The 22,839-nt window shown below is 40.3% G+C and overlaps 1 protein-coding gene across 1 annotated transcript in view; it reads right to left on the reverse strand.

Moving 5' to 3' along the window:
• Nucleotides 1-2,461: 2,461 nt before the first annotated feature.
• The window catches only part of MYO18B (myosin XVIIIB), a 1,377,385-nt gene continuing 1,357,007 nt past the window's right edge, over nt 2,462-22,839 (reverse strand). The window contains exon 41 of the mRNA XM_069214702.1: nt 2,462-16,090. Within this exon, the coding sequence (XP_069070803.1) occupies nt 16,077-16,090 (14 nt within the window). The 3' untranslated portion in view covers nt 2,462-16,076. The remainder of the gene's footprint in view (nt 16,091-22,839) is intronic.

Raw genomic sequence — 22,839 nt, forward strand, 5'->3', positions numbered from 1 at the left:
TTAACAATTATGACATTTATTGTGAAAGCAAAGTATCATTACATTCCTCTGAAATACAAAACACTTTTGACTTACGAACAATTTACTTTAAGCAAAAGAACATCTCAGCTCATTCATTCTTCAAAAATATAGCACATCTTTTTACCACTATCGAGTAACAATAAACCTGTATTTTTTGATCACTGAAATCTGTCATACAAAATCCTAAAATATTCAAAGGCCTTTCTAACACCATTGTTTCCTCCCCTAACCGTAGCGTTTTAAAACTATCTAATGAATAATGTTGGATAAAAATGTAAATGTTTAATCAGAAACCCAGTTTTGAATTGTTCACCCTAGTTTATGAATGGAGGAGAAACTTTTCATGCTTTTCATTCCGTTTTAATATAATTTTAGGTTCCCACCAGATCTGTACAAAAGGACATAATTTCTACCTAAGTGAACTTAAAAGAAAAGGAGCAACTGATGCTGCCTCTGCCTGTTTATTTTGTCGGGCATTGCCGGGTTGGCTGAAGCCGCTGGAGGCTGGTATCTGAAAGCGTAGAGCTGCTGGTGGTTCCACTGCCACGTACCCCAACTCCCCAGGTAATTAAAGCAGGAGCAGTGGTTGCCTTAGAAGAGAGTTAGAGGAATAAGAGAAGAGAGAAAAGAAGCAGAGAGAAATAAGAGAAGTGGAAAGGAGCGGGTCTGGCCCCTCACATTGTATCCCTTTGTGAAACGTAGTTCATATGTTAATCAATTGCTATGAGCAATGCGTAATTAATCCCCAAATAGATTCGCATAGCACTATAGGAATACGATCTATTCATTATGTTTTACCATTTGTTCAAATTAAGCAGTGTTTTCCATTTATGCAGAGATGGTTTGATACTAATTTCTCCCTCTAGTGTGAGTAGATTACCCACTGCTGTTTTTTCTGCGCCCTTCTAGTTCTCACAATCCAACACTCGTAATAGGATGAAGCTACACATAATAGAATTTAATGAAACGAGTATAACTGAATAGTTTGCTTGCCTCCCATGGGACAACAATGAAACTACCATTTGTTTTAGCCGGGCTTCTTTACCTTAATATGTATCTCACAACTGTTTTGCCACTGCACAATTAGTAAAATCATGACTGAAAACACTTTAGTTAAGTGTCGGTGCTATGGGTATTTTTAGGGTTTAGGTGATTGTAGTGGTAAAGGATACTTGGGAGTAAATTTTAAAAAAAATTAAAAAGGGGTGTTTAGGTGTTCCCCTCAAGAGATTTAATATTACAATATGTATGTATGAGTTTCACCTAGTTTATAACACGTATTATACGTGGAATTTGCATGGATAGTAAAGTAATGCGTGGTAAAGGCACCTGGGTGCCAAGGGCTGTGTGGAAAAGGCATGCACTGTTTTGACCTACATCCCCTCAAAGTCCCTTTGGCATTTCAATCCTGTAAACGTTGTCATTGTTGTCTTGTTCCCTCAAGCTATATCCACTTGTTTGAATTTCAACTGTATGTCTATAACTTACAATTATACAACTCTTCTGGATATGTAGATGGGAAAGTAACTTCCATTTACTCTCTGTAGAGCGCTCTAACAACCTTTTGGATTATTTTTACACTTTAGAAAGTACTAAATATCTTAAAATAAGTAAAAAAGTAATGTAAGACTCTGTTAGAACATTGGAAAGTTGGGAGATCCATTGAAAACTATCGAGTGCTCTTGGCTTCTAAAGGCCTCTAGAAGCCTGGAGCTCCTGCGTTCCAATGTTGGTCACAGCTGTTGCTGTGAACAAAGGCCTCATGGAGCCCGAGGGGATTTTAATCCTCTCGGGATCCATGAGGCCTTTGCTTTATTTATTAGAACATTCTGCCTTCCAGTGGCCGAATTTTCTAATAGCCATATGGATGTCTGTAGCTAGGCTATACCAGCAATAAAGTCCTGCTCCTTAAAGCTGGAGCAGGCCTTTAATGGCCGGTATACCCCCTACAGCGGGCTATAAGGCTATGTTCAAGTTCCACCCAGTATCTAAGAAGGTGATGCCTACTATTGCTTCAACTGATAAGGAACTCTCTGGGGCATATTTATACTCTCTTTGCGCCGAATGTGGGTCAAACTTTTTTATCGCACAATAGGCGCAAACCCTGCCCCATATTTATACTTTGACGTCCGACCCCGCGGGCGTCAAAGTTCCACCATGTGCGTCATTTTTTGGAAGGGGGAACCAGCCTTGCGTTAATTATATGCAAGGTAGGCGTTCCCTTCCAAAAAATGACTTTGAGGCCTGTGTGCCTTATTGATACTGTGACGTCATTTTGACGCACAAGAGGGGGCATGCCTTAAAAAATGGCGCCCAGCCTGATGGGCGCTGTTTTTTAACGCCTGGGTCAGGGCAGGCGTTAAGGGACCTGTGGGCTCAGAAGGAGCCCAGAGGTGCCCTCCCATGCCCCCAGGGACACCCCCTGCCACCCTTGCCCACCCCAGGAGGACACCCAAGGATGGAGGGACCCATCCCAGGGAAGAAAAGGTAAGTTCAGATAAGTTTTTTTTTCCGTATTTTTTTTGTGGCATAGGGGGGCCTGATTTGTGCCCCCCTACATGCCACTATGCCCAATGACCATGCCCAGGGGACATAAGTCCCCTGGGCATGGCATTGGGCAAGGGGGCATGACTCCTGTCTTTGCTAAGGAGTCATTTCAATGGGGGTTGGGCGTCAAAAAAAATGGCACAAATCGGGTTAAGGCCTGAATTTTGCCTCAGACCTGACTTGCCTCATTTTTTGACGCCCAAGCTCCATTTCCCCTACGCCGGCGCAGCCTGGTGTGAGTCATTTTTTTTGACGCACACCAGTCCGCTGCACCGGCTAACGTCATTCAATAAATAAGGCACCCGCATGGCGCTTTGGAATGGCGTTAGCCGGCGGTAACGTTTTTGACGCACAACTGGTTGGCGCAGTTGTGCGTCAAAATGTATAAATATGGGCCTCTGTGTCTTCACTGAAGTAGGTTGGTGAGTCACATTGCCTAGGCATTGTTCCCTTTCCTAGAGAGCATCAAAATGACATGGTCATAAGAGGGATTGCAGACGTCCCAGCTATGCAGCATGTGTTCAACTTTTTTTGCAAGCAAATGCAGGGGCTGCTGGAAGAGGTGACAGCAGAAAGATGTTTGCCAAACAAGGCCTTAGGTGAGATGAAGAGAAAGCAAGTGAGAGAAGGATAGTGAGAAAAAAGCGAGTGTGTGAGAGAGAGAAGTCTTGTAACAGTGAAATAGAGAAATTAAATAGAAAGAGATAGGTCTGAGAAAAACAGGGTTGGATAAGATATGCAGCGTCTATGGTGCATCAAAAAAAGTTATCAATCAGCTCTTTTGCACCTTTCAGTGCCATCAGCCAGTAACTTCGAACATGATTACAGGATGGGGCAGTTTGTTTACATGAAATGTTTAAACTCGCTGTTTCAGAATTCTTCCTAGTCACTCTCAGGACCTAGTCATCATACTCCTTACTAAAAAGATCGGATAAATAGTTCTTACTTGGGAGCCTAAGAAATCGTGCACCCTTATTCTTGATCAAGCACCGTTTGGGAATGAGAAATCATGTGTGATAATAATAGGCAAAGATATTTCAGTGTTCTGCTCAAGATCACAAAGGGCAAATCCCAACCTGAACTACGTCTTCACTATGGGACAACAGAATATTTAATGTATCCTAATTATTTGATTAAAAAAATCGATATGACAATGTAATTACTAAATAATATTATCTATTATGACCTCAGACCAAGAACTCTCAGAAATCAGTGACAAGTCGATGTAGACGTGGAATAGTAGGCAAGGCCAGGACTAACGTTTTTAAGCTATTGCGATCGTGAGAGAAGATGTAGAACAGGGCAGCACAAACCTACTGGAAGGGGCCAGCAAAGAACGTGAAATGGAACAGGAATTGGGGTGCAGGAGTCTAAAAACTAAGCCAGATAAACTGGTGCCTGGTGTACTCTTGTTCCATTCGCAAAACGTGGTTGCAGATCGCACACCAACCTTTTGCAACTGGAATATAATTTTGCAAACGTACCTATGTACATATAGGTTGGTTCACAATAAATTTACATGACAGGGGTCTCAGAACGACCTGCCAAATTAATATTCATTAGGCAAATCACACTGAGACCCCTGCTATTGACCACAATCACAGGGATGGTGACTTATAAGGGTTAGCAGATCACTATGTCTATGATTGTGTTTAAATAACGAAAACTTGTTTTATACGCATCCACTTTCCTTATGAAAATAGGACACTTTTAAAAAAAACTTTCACTGACATTTGGCAGTGGTCCACAGAACCCCTGCCTATTTTTCCTGAACGTTTTTTTAAAAATGTATGCAGTGGAAAGGATCCCTTCCCCTTCTGGAATCAGTTACCACACCAGCTTGGAAGTCGGTAACTGATCAATAGTGTCCAACTGGAATTACAGTTGCAACCCTTTGATACATCTGGGTATGAATAGCAATTTGGAAGGGACACCCCAGACCACCCCTGCCGAACAATGATTTCTAATCCATTTCTAAACCCATTTACTTATTTAAAAACATTTTCTGATTTGTTGAGTAAATATAAAAACGCTTTGGAAAAGTGACAGGCCCTCTGGTTTAGAGGCTCATAGGGTTTGAGGCTGTTAAAAATGTTTGTACATCAGGGCATTGAATACTAATGCAACACAGGAAATATATGGTGAGGAACCCTGAAACGGAAAGTGAGTGTGTTAAGAAGGTAAAACATTTGAAGGGTGACATTAAAGACACAACAATGATTATTTATAGCATAGGGCAGGGGTCTGCAAAGTCGGTCCTGGAGAGCCAGGTCCATGTCAGATTTTTAGCATAGCCACATTTACAAAAAAGATGTTTCAGAAATCTACATTTTTCTAAATGTGGATATGCTAAAAACCTGCCATGGACCCGACTCTCCAGGACCGACTTCGCAGAACCCAGGCATAGGGTGACTAACCTACTTATACAAGGGCATACCTGTTACCAAAAGAAGCAGCCTCACTAAAGCAAGGGTTGTCTGGAATGTCATATTGTTCCACTAATCCCAGTAGCTAAAAAATTAATTCCATTCACAAACATGACAAACATACAAAGGGCCACATTAAACAGCACATACACAGAAAATAGATGTGGCTAAAACACAGGACATAGAGTCAAGATGGATCGACAACTGGGGTGTAAGATCATAAATCAAGACTGAGCTGGGAGCCCAAAACAATGATTACATGGAAACAAGGAGGAGACATTTGTGTGCAATTTGGGCAAGAAAGTGGCAAAATTATCGCTAATCAAGAAAGCACTGTGAACAGATTGCCACTGAAAGTCCAACTTTTAAGACAGTATCTGGACTAGAACTGTGAAAAGGAACATAAAGTACACAGCTGGTACTCTGAACAGGAAGAAAACTACAATGCCCAACGGTAGCTGAGAACAGGCAAAGACATGCATTGGAATGCAGCCATGGGGATTCAGCAATGACCATCTATGAGCACAGCTCAGGAGCTCTAGGCATCTGCTACATAAGGAAGCACAGGTATGTAGGATTGCAAGAAAGCAAAGCTGTCGTTCAGCAATAAAACAGACCTCTTCAGCACAGAAGTGGTGAAAACATTGGGCTCTAACATCACTGGGTGTGTAAAGTCAATCACTAAGATGTATGGAGATTTAAATATGTTTAACTAGGTTTAGGAATATTGGCTGACTTACAGAACATTATCCATCCACAGTCTCATATAGGGAAAACTACAACTAACATGATATGGCATTATAGCAGTAGGAGGACTGGAATCAAACTGCAGACTAGATTTAAATCTAGATGTACCTGGACTGTAAAATACAGACACGCCAGAATTTTTTAAGAGTTCCTAAGCACAAACTACTAAATGCAGAATACTAATTAGAGCCTGATGGAGGAAGGCCCTGGCCTTTGCCAGATACATTATTAGTAATTACCATCGTTTGTGTTGATTCTCCTATTACTCATACCTGAGGGTACAGGTTCTTGACAATGGTATAAATGTACTATTTCAATGTTATCGGTGTTTCCAGATTTCCTAATAGGTCTTTATCATCTGTCCTGTGCACATGAGCTGTGGCCTTCTGGAAGCGTCTGTGTTACATTAACAACTTCATAATTATTCACTTGATTGCCATCTTACATTTTGTCATCAACATTAAATAACATTCTCCTGACTTCCATGCTGTGGTGGTGCTGGGGATGACATTAATGTGCAAGGCATATGCATTAATGCACACACCTCAAAATCCTCTCTAGTTTCCTTCAAGGCTGTCTCTACTTCATCTAACAAATCACCCCGATTAGTTATCATCCAGAGGTCTCTGGATTCATACTCAACATGCTTTGACACAAGTTGATTTTGTTCTGTTGTCTAGAGCAGTATTTCTATTCATGGCCTTCATGAGCAAACCTTGAGTCATGAATTTATGTTTAAAGATTTTAGAATGTAGTAGCACACATAGATAACTAATACTGCATTTCTTTAGCAATGCTTTATACTGACAACTATTTCCATCATGGCTTACATGAGATTTGTCCACTGTTTTCTTCTATAACATTAGTTGATTTTGTTGCTACATCCTTCTTTTGGCCATCATTTGCAGACAGACCTTTTCTCTTTAATGTTCGTCTCATGACAACATGCAGCTCTAACAGTGGCATTATTTAAGCTTCATTTGCCATGGCCAGCTGGCCCACGTTTAACACTTTTTTCATACATTTATTTGCATTGATTGGTAAAAGAACCAAAAGGAGAGTCTGGGAATGTATGATCTGGAATCCTTTTCATGTCGATCAAGTATCTGTATCAAGCATATATATCTAGAGAGAGTGCCTTTTAACTCACAGTGCCTTTTACCATCTCCATCATATATAGCTTTTTGGTGTAATCATTTAATTATGTACATAGCCGACATGACCTTTTGTCACTGGTGGAATTTATCAAGCCCTTCTGGTGATATCCCTGAACTACAATCTGAAGGCCTCCTGGTACTACATGTTTCTATTCATTTTCATCAATTCTTAGGAAGTTCTGTTCATTTGAATCAACTTGCAAGACTTTCTACTTCACATATCCTTCTCTACATCCGTGTCATTAAGGTGTCACTTACAGGTCTAGTTTTCAATTTTAATCAGAGTCCTTTTCCATGCTTCCATCACAATTTCAACCTCCTCTCTCCTCTCACCCAATGCCTAAGCTTATGGGAAATGTGGAATAGTTCAACTATGTAGATACCGTAAAAAATGGAAATATGGGAATCACCAGGTCTCTAATTACCTAATCGTGCTACATTTGTATGTATGATTTCAATGGGAATTATTTTAGCATTGGATAGATATGGTGACACATAAAAGGTCTAGAAAGTTTTTCTTTTACTGTTTATGATATGAAGAGGAGAAGTGAAAGGAAGACATTCCATGTAAGCATCTAGAGGAAATGCTTAATGTTTATTGAATGTTCGACGGCTTCAATGGGTGGGGCTATTTATTTGTTAAAAGCTAGAGAAATGTATCATTTAAAGATATCTTTGGCTCGAAGCAGTCTTCTGCAAGTCTTTCATCCTTATGAAGTGAGGTACATTCTACTGGATTATAAAAACAAGTGAAACACCGGCAAACCATATTTTCCACTGAAAGCATAATTGCACAAAATGTGCATGCCATATCATGACATTTTGTAAAAAGAAATAAAAAGTGTGAACGTTTGTGCACCGAACCTGTTTATCTCTGTTGACTGGACAATGCCAATTAGGCCACTTTCATAAATCTTTGGTTAGCTTTTAGGATAGGCTTTGTGAATTCCTAATATCTACCCTAAGGCAGTGACTGAGTTGATGCAGTCTGCTCTAAGTTTAATTTTGTTCTGATATTTTTGCAGTTCACAAATATTCTTTCATTTCTTGATATTGGTTTATTGATTTTTGGATGTTAATGTTTTACATCTATAAGAAATAAGGCAGCGAAGAAAGCATGTTCCTCATTTAGGGTACTTTTAGCTGTTAAATATAGTGCTTAAGGTCCAAAAAGTATAGAAAAGCCCAGCAGACAGGGACAAACGCTACGGAAAAGAAGTGAAGGACCTTGTATGTCAGAGGATCCTAGAAAAGACGGAGGAAATTGACATGAGAACAATTTCACTGAGTATCTGGAAAATCTGACTCAGCCCAGATGTCTGAGAGGTGATATGGTCTGAATGTATCGCAGCATAAAGTCAGAGATAATGCTGGGTGACGCAACTCTTAGTTGTGTACAGGATCTATACGTTTAGGGGACCTGCATGGGTGCGTGACTGTTTGGTTCATCTTATTGTCTGGCAAACCCCCATGAGGGGTAGCATCCCTCTTATGGAAAAGGTGGAGATAGAGGTAAAAATTATCTCGCTGTGGATCATCTGTATTGTATATTCACTAAGTCAGGTATAGATTTTCCCAGAGGACCAAGTGTAAGTGGTATGAGACTTAGGAGCTCTAACAACCAGAACAGGATGGCTGCTATCCTTGGAAGATCCCATAAAGTGAAACAGCCCCGGGCTAGCTGCCGAAGTGTTACCAATTTGTATTGTGCCTTTGAGAAGATAAAGTGGAGGGTAGAAGTACATGGGTCCATAGTTTCTCAAGTTTGTAACAAAGATGTTCTCAATGAGGCACAAAGTGTTGTAGAGTATTCACTAGCTTAACCTCATTGTAGAAGGTGAAGTACTTTTTGAATGGGGCTCTTAATCGTGGTGTTTGAACCTGTTTACAGTGTTAATCCGAGGCACTGATACACCTGTGTCTGAGTAGTGGGTTTCAGTAACGCTCCCTCCCCCAGGTGATCTCTGAAAATAGTTGAGATAACAGTTTCTCGGTTTGAAACACTACTTGCCCAAATGATGTATTTAGGATCAACTTGCTGGGAGAAAACTCTGGGTTTAAAATTGCCTGTTCTTATCAGTGGACCGTAAGTATGAATCATATATTCTATCTGTGCCATGACAGTGCTGTTGGTCCTGTCTTTGTGAAAGGTGAGTTGAAACATAAAGCATGCAGCCTTTTTACGGCACTGATTCAGTGCACCGCCATTAAACATTTGAAAAGATGGGAATTTAACATTTTGAGAGAGGACCAATTTTCCAGTTCCTATATTTTATTCAGGCTGCTACTCACACAAAAACAACATTTCCCAGCTACTGATTAGGCGAGTTTGTACATGCTAATATTACTGCGGCAAAGCTGCCAACTGTGGCAGTTCAAAGTCTTCCCTTGACATAATGAAATAACTGTGCAGGGGGCCTTTGTAGATCATTGCCCACCACATTTTCCATTTAGAGTGCCAAAAGGGAGATATGTTTTAAAGATGTGTCATAGTGTCTAATTGTACAAATGTTCTTCTTTTCATACAATCACAGAGTAATGAAATATGTTACATCTGTTATTTGCGTTATGCGTTTGAACATTTTGAAAATGACTTCGATAATTCTATTCCAAAAACGAATGTGGTAGTTCAAGTCTATTATATAATACTCACTTACAAACATGTTTAAAAGCATGAAGGAAAGTTCATATGTCTATTTAATCACAGATCCTACCCAATTGTTAAAACTAAAAAGGCACTTCCAATGGCAGATCAGTCTTTCCCCGAAAAGACCGCTGAAATGGCTCAAAACTGAATTTCTGGTTTCCCAGAACCGGAGATGCTATGGTCACAGGTTAATTTGCTTCCTCTTTTTCTTGAATGACAGAAAAGGCTTAAACATTAAGGAAACATAGTACATTACGTTAATTAATATAAATGATGTGTGGTTGGATCGTTATTTAAGGTATGCGAGGTTAATATATATTTTTGAGTTTTTTTTAGTAAATCTTTCCTTCTTTTATTTTTTATTTTTGCCTTTTAGTGCCATGTATAGTTTTTTTGTTTTTGAAATGCTAATTACAAGGTCTTTATTTAGAGGAGGGGGTCTCTAAAACAAAGATTTTTTTATGAATTGAGTACTGAGCTGTGGTCACAAGATCAGATGTATGTAGTTTATAATAAACAGACGATGAGGAGATTAGTTAGACTTTACTGCCCATAGCACGTACAAAAGGCCCCCAGATGCATTGCACTTGCACTGGTTGACCAGCGAATTGACGATCTGTAATTGCTGCCTTTAATCACATCGTATCCACTGCAACACAAAACAATTGTGAAAAGACAATTTGTTATAGCAGTGGGCTGACTTGTAAATGAGTGCTCCCAGAAGGAAGCAGAATTCTCCAGCACAATGTTAATTAAACGTTTCTCTTTTACCTCTCGGTGATGCTCTTTCTGCAGGATACTTTCTCTAACTGCAGATTCCTCACCATGTGAATCTCAATGGACCAGATTGGATCTGAAAAATCTTGCAATAGCTCCTTTCAACAAACATGTGGCACCATGAATCTTTATTTCAGCTCTGCCTTGCATCCAAACAGGATGACATAAAGATGCATAAAGGTGGCATCCCTGAGTGCTGATGGCAGTTTTATCAGTAGATATTCTATGGGCAGGATTTTGGCTCATAGCTAACAGAACTGCTCTTTCACTGGCAATGCGAAAATACATATATAGAAGGCTTTTCAGAAAACACATCACAAAATGTAATTTGAATAATGAGGGCTGATCATGCAGATGAAGGAAGGTCAAAAGGACCAAGAAGTAACCCTTAACAGTGTCAACAGTCAAGCCTTAAAGGGTCGAATAAAATTCGAGCAAAAGTATATCAGACAATCTAGCTTGTGGAGGGTCAACTGGCTTCTGTTTACTCCAGGAGACAAACTTGGATCAGCACCTGAATAAATTATATGGTGGAAGAGTGACAAGCAGGAAACTGACATCAACCACCTCAGGTTGTAGATCAAAGCCCCTCAGTAGTTTCCACTCAATCCCCATATATATGTATAGCTGGTCACAATTCCATTTAAAGCAGAACACATTTCATAAATACCCTTGAGGAGGAAACTTGAGGATGTAAAATGATGGACCACAAGTAATTTTGCAGGTAGCGAATAGGTCTACTGATGATGCACCTCACAGTTAGAAGATACTACATGCTAACCCAGTGTGCAGTTGCCTCTCAGAGTTTGAGAGGCTGGAAGATTAAGCCTTCTGACATTGTCTGCTGATATTAGGAGATTCTTCTAGGTCAGTGACCACCAGCTATCACCAAAGTTTCAGAGTCTCCTCCAACTATGGGGCACAAGACCCCACTTGACCCTTCATGTGGCATTATCACATGGCAAACATGGAGTCTACCAGCATCTTCACTGCCTGCCCCTAATGGAAGGCAGAAGGCCTCCAGGGCACATCAGAAGATTTGTGTGGTAGCACTGTTCGTTCTGAGACCAGAGAGCTCTTATCTACTTCTCGTGCAGGTGATTTTCCCAGTACAAAGATGATGAATCGGTCAGTACTGCGAGCTTTGGGCGGGGGGGGGTAGGAAAATGGCTTGCTGCAAATTGGCATCTGTCATCCACCACTGAAAGTCCTCAGCCACCTCCTCAGAGAACAGAGATTCTGTTTGAAAAACATCCTCAGACGCAGGCCAACAGCAGCCACTGATCAATCAGACAGCTCACATTTGCCAAGGGGCATGAGGCACTAGCAGGCTGCATGACGGCATGAGCTCAAACATCCTCAGAGCCATCAAGACCAGAACATATAATTTAACCTAAAACATCAGATCATAGTTTGAATATTCCAGACATTCTGCTGGTGCAGGTACACCTTCAGTACAACTGCGCCTATTATGGCCCGGATAAAGAGAATCCTTTACACTGGGATGGAGAGCGGATATGTGCCATTGATAGGGAACCGCAGAATGGACAGCAGTGAAATCATTTTCTGTAGGTGTTTTGAGAAAAGCTTCAGTGACCCATCCTTTGGCTATCACTCTTCAAATTACCAAAATACATGTATTCTCAACCTTGAAAAATGTGCTGCTATCACCAAAATAAAGCTAAGAGGCCAATAGAAGGCTATTCTTTAAAGTACTACAGTAAATTGGAAGTTGTATGGCCACACTACAAAACAGAGATACTTTCTGTGGGACTGATGACTGATGAAACTAAGAAACCTATAGGTCTAGGGACAACATCAGGTCCTTTTGATCCAAGGCCTTCAGAATCCAAGCAAGTGTCTTCATTTAGAATTCTGCTTTTTGTGGAAGGCGTTTAGAGTCTGATCTGTACAACCGGTCTTAGTCCGACGTCCTTCTTGAGAATGACAAAGTTTACTTTGGTGAGCAGCATCCATCACTTTCTTTGACAGAACCATGGCATGATCTGCCAACACCTGAGGGCAAATTGGGGGGTTTGTGGGAAGGTGCATAAACTTGGATACTTAAAGGACCCACTGGTCCACTGGAAAGAAACACCAGTATGGCAGGAAACGTTGGGTTCTGCTGCCTACTCATCTCAATATGAAATTGGAGGGCAAACATTAAAGATTTAGCAGTAGCGCCAGGCAAAGAGGACAATAAGGCCCATATTTATACTTTTTTAGCGCCGCATTTGAACTTTTTGTGACGCAAAACAGGTGCAAAATTACAAAATACAATTGTGTTTTGTAAGTTTACGCCGCTTTAGCATCAAAAAATGACGCAAATGCGGTGCTAAAAAAGTATAAATATGGGCCTAAGTGCTTCTGCCATTGTTCGCTTCATCCTTTTACATCATTGTGAAAATACTGAGCGAGTTTTGGTGCAGGCTGAGAAGTTTGTTGCCAGTGATAGACAAGACCCCAGGATCATTCTCTGAACTTCCTATGTTGCTGATGATAATGGCAAACAAGAGCCAGTAACCTCAGTGACGGGGCCCTAGCTCTGCTGTCTTTTAATTTCTTTAAAGGTCCCCCTATCTTCCTTGCCAAAGAGACTCAGATTGTGTTGCTATTGTGCCACACAAGGTGACACAAGGTCAATTCAATCTTTAAGTCAGATTTACTAAGCCAGGCAAAGACACCTTGCATGGCCCTGATGGCTTTGTAAATCTGGAGTAACGCAAAGCAGCACAAGTTGTTGCCTTGCATTACGCTGCACCAGGAAGGTGGTACATGGATGGAGGGTGCATGTTTCCATGCACCCACCCATGTATTTTGGTGCATTCACAGATATACCAAGACAAGTAAACCTGGGATGTGTCCAAATTGTATGCCTTCCCGATAGAGGCGCAACAAGGAGAAATATCTTTATTTCTCTTTGTTTGTTCCTCTTTCTAAGCATGCTGAATTGTGCAGCACACTTAGAAAGTAAAAACTGTCTCTAAGGATTGTTTTTTGTGCAAGGTGTCTTTAGCTACAACAAAAAACAATCCTGCCTGCAATGCAGGCACCGTTGTACCATGGCACAAAAATGCCTGCATTGGGGGTGCCTGCACACGGTGTGCCAGCACAGAGACAGCAGTAATGCCCCATGTTTGTAAACATGGCACATTACTGCCCTTTGCATTTGTCTCAGTGCAGCCAGTTGTCTTGCTGCATTGCCTTGAGTCAAATATTGATAAATCTGAACCTAGATCCAATAAATGGCTTCTCCATTTTGCTTCTTATATTCCGTGAGCTTGAGCCTCTCACACTTATTGCACAACCTGGAATCATGCTTGGTCCCAAGGCACCTTAAACAGATGTCATGAGGGTCTGTCACTAACATCTGCATTCAGCACACAGTGCATTGTTTCAAACTTGTTGAAGAAGGGTGACAATTCTGCAAACTACTGAAGTTAAGAATATGAGAATTTGGCAAAAAAATCAAAACTACTGAAATGGTGCTCCAGATATGCAGTTTTCGACATGAAAAAGAAAGTATCAGTGCACAGGGGTGGTGTCTTTATGCAGCTCCATGTGGTCGTGTCCAGAGTGCGGATAAAATTGCAATGGAAGTTGATCTTGCCACCTAGCTACGTGCAGGAGAAATTGCAAGAGATTCCGAAACCGGTATAACAACTAGGTAGATTCACAAAGTGAGCAATCTGTAGTTTCTCATTCGAAAAGCTGTTTCTTTCTTTTTGTACCTTTCTAAACTCAACAGCGATCAACAGCAGTTGGTCACTGTTCTCTACGATTTTATCCTATGGGCTATTTCCCTTTCTAGAATCACCCCCTTCTTGCAAGAACTGATGGCCTCAGATTAAAGAAGGATAGCTTGCTGGTGGGTCGGTGCATTACGGCTAGGGGCTGAGGTTGAGAGAAGGGAAAAACAAGCTTGTTTGCCTACTCCTCTGTGTAGTCTGCGCTTTCTCTTGAAATCACATTATCTCTCTGAACTCTAAATTTGATGGTTAAACCCTTCACTGAAATCACCTTGACTGAGCATTTTGACTCGGGCTTCCAGCTGATATAGAATACAGTTTCATTTGTGGACACTGATTCTATGTGCAATGTATGATGTAACACCACGCCTACTCGAACAAAATATGCATGTATTCTTAGCTGCCATATGTCAATTGATTCAAAGTGACAAATAACCACGGGCAATGCCAGGTTTTTTTATAAACGAGATACGACCTTATTTAACTTTTTCGTGGAGTTGCAAAACAGATTTTATCTAACGAGATTTCGTTTGGACACAATGCATTTTTGGTAATTTTTCCCAACTAAGGCGGTTATTGTGATAACCTTCCTCCCTCTCCATGTGATAATCTTGCAAAACAATCCACTCTGCATTTTGTCTTATTTTGTGCATTGCATACAAATTTGAGATCTAAATGTATCCTTCCAATACTGAGGCCTGGCTGCTCCTGCTCTTATAGAGAAGGCTTTAGTTATTTACATTCCCTGACTCTTCAGATCTTTGTGTGGCTGTTTTAAATTGTATAAGATGCGCGCTTAAAATACAAAAACAATATGGGTAAATGAGACCATCAAATTGTAGTTCTCTTTTCTGCACTCTATTCACCCTGCTGGGCGGGGTTGTTACTCTTTTGTACCTATGATAGAACAGGGGTGTAATGTAAGCTGGAAAAGATTTAACTTGGGCCGCTATTTTTATCTTTCTAACTCATTTGTCTGTGTTTTTTACTGCTTCTATTTCACTCAGCCACCATCTAATGAATTTGTGTATTTATATCATTTTATGCACTTTTGTTATCGGCACTTTTGATGGAATGAATTTGTATTTCTGTGCTTTTATGATTTGCTTGTCAAAACGAATAAAGTTTTATGATGATGTTGACAAAATAGCCTTCCTTTTCCAAATGGAAAACAGTATTTAAGGTGTATTTCAAATATCACACAAAAAATGTCTTCTTGGCCTCTATATGTCGATTTCCCTGAACAGTAACCGAGCACCCCTGCTATGCCATCCTCCTGGCTATACCTAGTGCTAGGACCTTTGCATAGTATAGGACCTGGTATACATAACTTCATCTTTTATTATAAACAGCCTTGAAAACATGAAGTGAAGCAACAATGGTGGAAGAATTCTGATTCCCATCGTATTTTGTGATAATATATGACAGATCACAGCAGAACACAGTCCTAATTTCAACTAGACTAGAGCAATACATTAAATCCATCAATGTAAACACACAGTTTGCTAAAAACATCACCTCTGCCCCTAACGTGCCAATTTCACTACTTGAATGCAAGTGCAATCATTATTTTCTACTCAAATCTTTCTTTTAAAGTAGTGATGAAAGCAAATGAAGGGGGAACATTTACAAAGAAGTAATAGCATGTGAATGTAGCTAACAATTGTTCTTCTGTCAAATAATTTAAGGTAAAATATTTCCAGTATAGCAAAAATTGTTGCCGACCGTAATGTACAAGATAAGTGTAAGTCTCTTTGAAGTATGACACTTTAATTACTGGTTCCTAATGCAAAAAAATTAAAAATACATCTAAAATGTGGGGAAATTATTTTATTGTTATAAATTAACATATTTCAGACCTCAGCAATGTTAGCATAAATTATTTTCTGTACTCTGTCTTCCGAGGGAAATTGACGGGGCTACAGCACACAGAAGTCAGGTAAGCCAAAACCCTTTCTTCAAACGTCGGTGATATCAATATAAATTGAATGGTTGCATGATGACCTCAGTCTTGGGGATCTGCAAATCAATATTAGAAATGAATGTCACACTACAAGTCAACAACGGAAACACCTAAATCATTTGAGAGCTTCCACAGCTTCCATGCGATGTCAGAAGAATCCTTTGTGGCATACACTTTGAGAAGTAAGGGGCTTATTTACAAGCCCCTTGCACCTCCTACACGTCACTTTTTTCCATATAAAGTGGGCGTATGGGAAAATGGGGGTTGTGCATCAAAAAATGGTGCAAGTCAGGTTTGAGTAAAAAATCTTGGCTCAAACCGGACTAGCGCTTTTTTTTTACACACAACCCCCATTGAAATGACTCCTGTCTTAGCAAAGACAGGAGTCTTGCCCCCTTGCCCAATGGCCATGCCGTCCCCTGGGCATGGCCACTGGGCACAGTGGCATGTAGGGGGGCCCAAATTAGGCCCCCCATGCCACTTCAAAAAATAAAAAAATAATACTTACCTCAATTTACCTGTACTTACCCCCCATCCATGGGTGTCCTCCTGGGGTGGGCGAGGGTGGCAGGGGGTGTCCCTGGGGGCAGGGAAGGGCACCTCTGGACTGCTTCCATGGTCTGAGACCATGGGAGTGAGCTCACAGGTCCCTTAACGCCTGCCCTCACCCAGGTGTTAAAAAAAGTCACACATCAGGCTGTGCGCCGTTTTTTAAGGCCCTCCCCCTCCTGTGCGTCAAAATGTCCCAGAAGTATAAACATGGCGCACAGGTGTTTAAGTCATTTTTTGGACGGGAACGCCTACCTTGCATGTGATTAACGAAAGGCGGTTTCCCGCATCCAAAAAATGATGCACACGGAGGGTTTTTGACGGCCGCAGGGTCAGGCGTCATAGTTTAAATATGAGGCAAGGTTTGCGCTGAATGTGCGTCACAATTTTTGACGCACATTCGGCGCAAACAGAGTATAAATATGCCCCATGGTATTTACCGTACCATGCGTATGTTGGTGTAGTTATCACCAAAATCTACATTATTCCCCAAAAACGTATGATAGGTGTTATTTACTGCATCCAATAAATAACAAACCTTGCAGTATCGTTATTTATCAGGTGCGAAAAATAGCACCTTCATGGGGGCCGAAGAATTTTAGCTAACTCAATTTGCAATATCAGTAGATTATTCCTTCTGCCAGCTGAATAGTTGTCTTTCCTGCAGAGCTTTAAAAGTCTACGTTGTGTTTACATTCCTAACTCACAATCAAGTGTTCAAGCTGAATTAGATAGCAATTTTACACAGCTATCCTTCTGAAGATATGCCACTCATCCACAACATATTCAGCCTCATATACATTAACAGCGCTACTATGCTACAAGAAGGCTGTTAAAACCTGGCTGTAGCAAAATAAATACAAGTTAATTCTGTGGTAAACGCCATAAATAATAATGATACAAGTTAATTCTGTGGTAAACGCCATAAATAATAATGTATTCAGCCAAAGTTGCTCATCTGGTGAATAGCTATGTTAATTTGTCATTCTGCGTACATTTGCCCTTCTCAGACTATCTTAGGTGAATAATTACAGTATTTTTATTTGTGTGCATATCAAGATTGGTAATGTTGCTACAGTTGCATTTGAGAAAGGGTTCACCACCACAGGTCTCAGCCACGCCAGTGCTATACACAAAGATTGGTACATATACACACCCTGCATTTGGGGCTGGTCTCTCTTCTTCTAGCCCCGTTTCATCAAATAGTATTTTATTTATTGCGTATATGTATAATATAAATCAAGCTAGCTGTAAATGATGTTCCTTGGGAGAGGGGATGTGGTGAAGAAAGTAGAAAGTGAGCGGTGTGTAACGGCAGTAAGGGAGGCACTAGGATTATTTTATGAAAGGCTAATGGATAGGGACTGAGTATGACTGATATTTTCCTTCAAATCATGGGTTTGGCTGTCCTTTTTGAATTGCAAAAAATATGGGAAAGTTTAATTTAAGGACAATTGCTCTGCAAGCTTCTGAGGATGCATTTATGTTTTTTTTTCATTTCATATTTATCTTTATTTAGTTGATTTTGCTCAGTGCTCCCTTGATATTCTCTTAGAATGCCAAAATGAGAAAAATCAGGGAAATAATGTACTGATGCCGATAGGAACAAGAATACATAATGCAGGAAAAATATCAATAATTGTTGACATAGGTTCCTAGTATCGCAGTTAACATCACTGTTGGACGTCCAATATTTCATTATAAAACTAGAGTCAAACAGGCATAGTTACAGAGTTCTGCAAGTAACCAGTGGCTAGAAAGTGAGTCTGTAAGCTGGTTTTAATGTTGGAAAAGAGGTGGACAGTTGTATATAAGATTAAAGACAACAACACAACTGTGCATTGCCAGGGTGTGTTGTGTCAGCTCTTTTCTTGAACTTGGGCAGTGCTTAATTTGAGCCAGTGGTGTCCGGTGTGGGGCACCAGCACTTATTTTTGAGAGTCGCCACTTAGTTTTCTGCATCAAGCATTTACTGGGAGCAAAAGACACAAATGGAAAAGGCAGAGAAAAAGGAAAATGAAGAAGCGTCAGAAAGGGAGAAAGCAAAAAGCTGAAGTGGCAGGGAGTGGCTGTAAATGGGTTAAAGAGGCCTGAGATGGTTTTAGGGTTATGCTGCCTCAGTATTCTGTGCTTGCACATTTAAATGCAGCGGCCGTGTGTTTCACAGTAGAACTTTGGGCACCGGCACCTTTTGATTTACAAATTAAGCACTGAACTTGGGGATTTCAAGTCATGAGGATTACTTTTGTCTCAAATTTCTGTTTCGTTCTGATATTACAAGTCTGTGCACACATTTTGGAGTGACCATACGTAATATAATGCCTCAATAATGTTAGCTGTTTTTTTTGGTGGGGAGCACAGGGGTGCTGGATTCTTACTTGCTCTTTTGAAGCCCATGCCTGGAGATTTGCTGGATTCTGGTGTTGTATTGACTACTTTTGCAGACAAGTTTCTTTTGATGTTTGCTGTTTAGCTTGCTTCTTAAAATTACGTTTTTCTTGTTTTGTAAAATAATTCCACTGATTAGGGATTTATTTGAAGATTCAGGCGGGGGTAACATCAATCACAAAATTTTAAAGTCTACAGATATACTTTGTGGATCAGCTAAATTAATTTAGTGTTCCTCAACAATGGTAAACACTCCTAATTATATAGGGTTTTCAATGTCTCCTAACATTGTTGATAGAAATTGTGATTAAGCGTCAATGTGTCTAGTGGGTGCAACGTTGACTATGTTTAGTGATTTAATTAGTGATGATTATTCCAAGGGAGTGAGCTATTGAATATTACAATTAATTTCCATTTCACAGTGGTCAACAGTTGTCTTTTGCTTGGGCAGTTGTGTCTGGATGTACTACTGGGCAACCATTGTTTGCCAAATAGCTTTGGTACTATGTTGCGCAAAAGGGTGGGGTGAGTTGGCAATGTGTTCTATTGTTGAGTTGTGGGTAAGCCTATGTGTTGTGTCATTAGGGGTCCATCACTTTGAAATCGAGATGGCTGTGGAGCTCTATCTTTTGTGTGAAATTAAGAGTATACATGAACATGTTTAAAATGTTCATGTTGGCATCAGAGTGGGTGAGGGGTTTTCTGGGCTGTTGATGAGCAGCTAGTGATTAATTATGACTGTAGGCCTGTAATGAGTGCATGAAAGTGTGGGAACATCTGATTTACTTGTATAACTTGATATCTGTAGGAAGATTAAATGGTAAGTACAACCGTTTTATGGGGGATGTATCACTTTCCAACCTACATGGTTTTTGTGCCGTGCTATTGCTGGGGGATGTAAATGCTCTATTTAATGTATTTATTCATTGTGAGCTGTCGTAATTGTGAATATTTACACTGCAATAAATGTCGTTTTGCCGACTAGTTTGTTCGGATGCTGTGAACCTGAAGATTTAGGGGTCTAGCAAATTCTGTCATTATTCCTATGAATTTATTCAATGGAAGTATATTGTACCAAGAGGCAGCAGCAAGTTGTCATCTATAAAAATGTATGTTTTGAGGATTAGATGGTTCTGTGTGCTCTAAATCACACAAATAGATAATTTGTGTTGAATGTGTGCACCCCCAAATTGAGTGAAAACGTAGATGAATGGACATCTCCATGGGGAAGAATATTTTGTAAGTGAAGAAAAAAGAAACAAATAATATACATCTTCTAGGAGGAATACTTTCTACCACCATAGATTGCTTCTTATCATATGGACATATTACCTAAAAGGAAATAACTTGATTCCTCAAAGAATCCTCATAGAATTCTGAACCAGGCAGAGCTCAGCAATTGGAGTCCTTGAGGAGTTAGCGAACTCAAGAAAGCAGTAAATCTACACTCGGGCTTTTGGCATATCAAAAATCATCCCAAGATGGCGACCCCACATGCAAGGACATGTTTTTGTACAGGCAGTGACCTTGGAATCATTTTAAATCGTTTCAAAGATAGATGAATTACAATACAGTGTGGAAGGCACAGCATAGAGAACGGGTCTAGAGAGAAAATTATTAATCAAGAGAGTGGGTTGGTGAAACGGAGGGGTCAGGGTCACATGGGCATTGGAGAGAAAATAGTCCCTTTGCACTACAGAGAAAGGTCCTAACATCAATGGAAGTAGTAGGTCGATTTGTTAATAAACCACTATCTGTAGGCAAGAGTTAAAAACTGCATCTATTTCAATAAATATCTGTATCACTGAGGATCTTTGTCAGGAACAATGAGTCTGTCACCATTAGGTCCAGCACAAAACACTGGAGTGGATGCATTAATTTACTGAGCCACCGGCTCCTAATTTTGAGCAGAGAGCTATCTAGAATGAAATCCATATGAAAAAGGGATCTCGACTATACAAGAAGGGGCTGACTTTGCAGGTTAATAAGTGCATAGCCTGTAGAAGTGTAATGACAGAATTCCATCTATCACTGAAGAAGAGGTCCTTTCTCTGGTGAGGTGGCAGAGACCTGTCTACAATATTGTGGATTATCCACTACCATGGTTGCAATTTTAACCACTGGACTGGCTGTGCCACTCATAAAATATGGCACTTAGGTAAGCACTTTCGGGGGGAAAAGAGCTCAGCCTGGAAACCAATGCTTGATGATAAACTTTCTGTTGCCTCCAGATGAGGACAATGAAATTGGCTGGTATATATAGTGGGTACATTGCCAATGCCCACATAGTTACGCCTACATGCCAGGTGTGGTCCCAGCATGGTAAACGGTTACACTTTTTGTTACTTTCTTTCACAGAGGTAATTTGCAGATCAGCTACTGTAGGTCAGGTGGTTGATTCACCAACAAACTGATTGAGGTACCTCCATACTTTGGGACTATCAATGGCAATGACAGGAGCTGCTATTGATGGGATATTGACAATCCACCTTACAGGACAGGCCTGCCATTGCAGCCACAGATTGAAAATAAATGGGTGTCACTGCAATTTCTTCTTTAAGGGCCCTCTGCTACAATAGCAAGTGCTTTGACCTGCTGTAAGTATTGTGGGCTTTTAACCACGCCCACCTCACGCCCAGCACTTTCACTCGTTCTTGGGCTTGCCTTTCAAAAATCCTTTGTTATCATTGGTAAATGCTTTATGTTTGTCCCTCCTTGGAGAGGTTTTGTTATCGCCTAGCAGACTGACCCTGTAACATGGATAATTGCACGATTACCGATACGCTTGACAGTGAGCAATCTTCTTTTTCCTTTTGTGTCTCTCCTTCGTGCTCATGGCCGCCATGGTGCTTTGAATCAGCTCGCATATGTCAACTAATGTTTTACTTTTCATTTTCTATTTATGTGGCAAGAAACATCCATTTAGGAATCTACCACAACAATAGCTCTAACTGGAGCAAATTAGAGACCCATTGCATTGCAACTGCTTGTTATTTTTGCATATCCTTGGCCAGAAATTGAGATATTGAAATAGTGTCAGAGATGGAGAAGAAGTCAGGGTTTCTAGGATGGTTGTGATGACAAATTCATCCAATCAAATGGCAGCTGTCCCTCAACCTTGCACGCTCTCATTTTTTTGGCTCCTTCATCACTAGTTTGGAATTTGGTGTCAATTTTGGAGTAAATCTGTATTAATGAACTCTATGGAAGAAAGCAGGCATGCTTCTCTAACAACTGAATGAACAGCCAAGGTATAGGCAGTCATTAGTGCATTAATTCCATTGCCACTCTTCGTCAGTGACCTGACACTAATCAGGGCAGGGTGAAAGGGCCTATAAGGACCTGCAAAATATTACCTTCTTTATATACCTATGAGACAGTCTACTTAGTTGAAACTCAGTGCATCAGTTTTCCCTTGTGTTAAGAAGGACTGATGTACTTTTATATATTTTAAAGTACAATGAACCCCATCTAAAATGTGCCTCCCTAGCACGGCTTTATCACACCAAATGATGGGTAGGTCCTGTCTTTGTATATGTGAAAGACACAAATTCATTGATTTATGTCATGTCATAGAAAATAAGCTATTTCACTACTGGCTTGATGTAGCGTCAAAAGAAGACTCTACAAAGGGATTTCCAAGTGTCAATGTCATTAATAAGACCAGAGAAGCAGAATGGTTTCAATTAAGTGTTCATTGAGCATTAATAGTATGCAAGTTCTTATAATAAAATTAGCTTTTTGCAACCTTCTAGTGTTCCAGATGGCTTATTTTACATTTTAGCTGAGGCCATTTAAATTGATTTGCCCAGAAATTAGCTGTCTTTTATGACAAATTTTAGAACTGTTCACCTATGCCTGGTCCTGT

The sequence above is a fragment of the Pleurodeles waltl genome, chromosome 11 (genome assembly GCF_031143425.1).
Source record: "Pleurodeles waltl isolate 20211129_DDA chromosome 11, aPleWal1.hap1.20221129, whole genome shotgun sequence".
NCBI lineage: Eukaryota > Metazoa > Chordata > Amphibia > Caudata > Salamandridae > Pleurodeles > Pleurodeles waltl.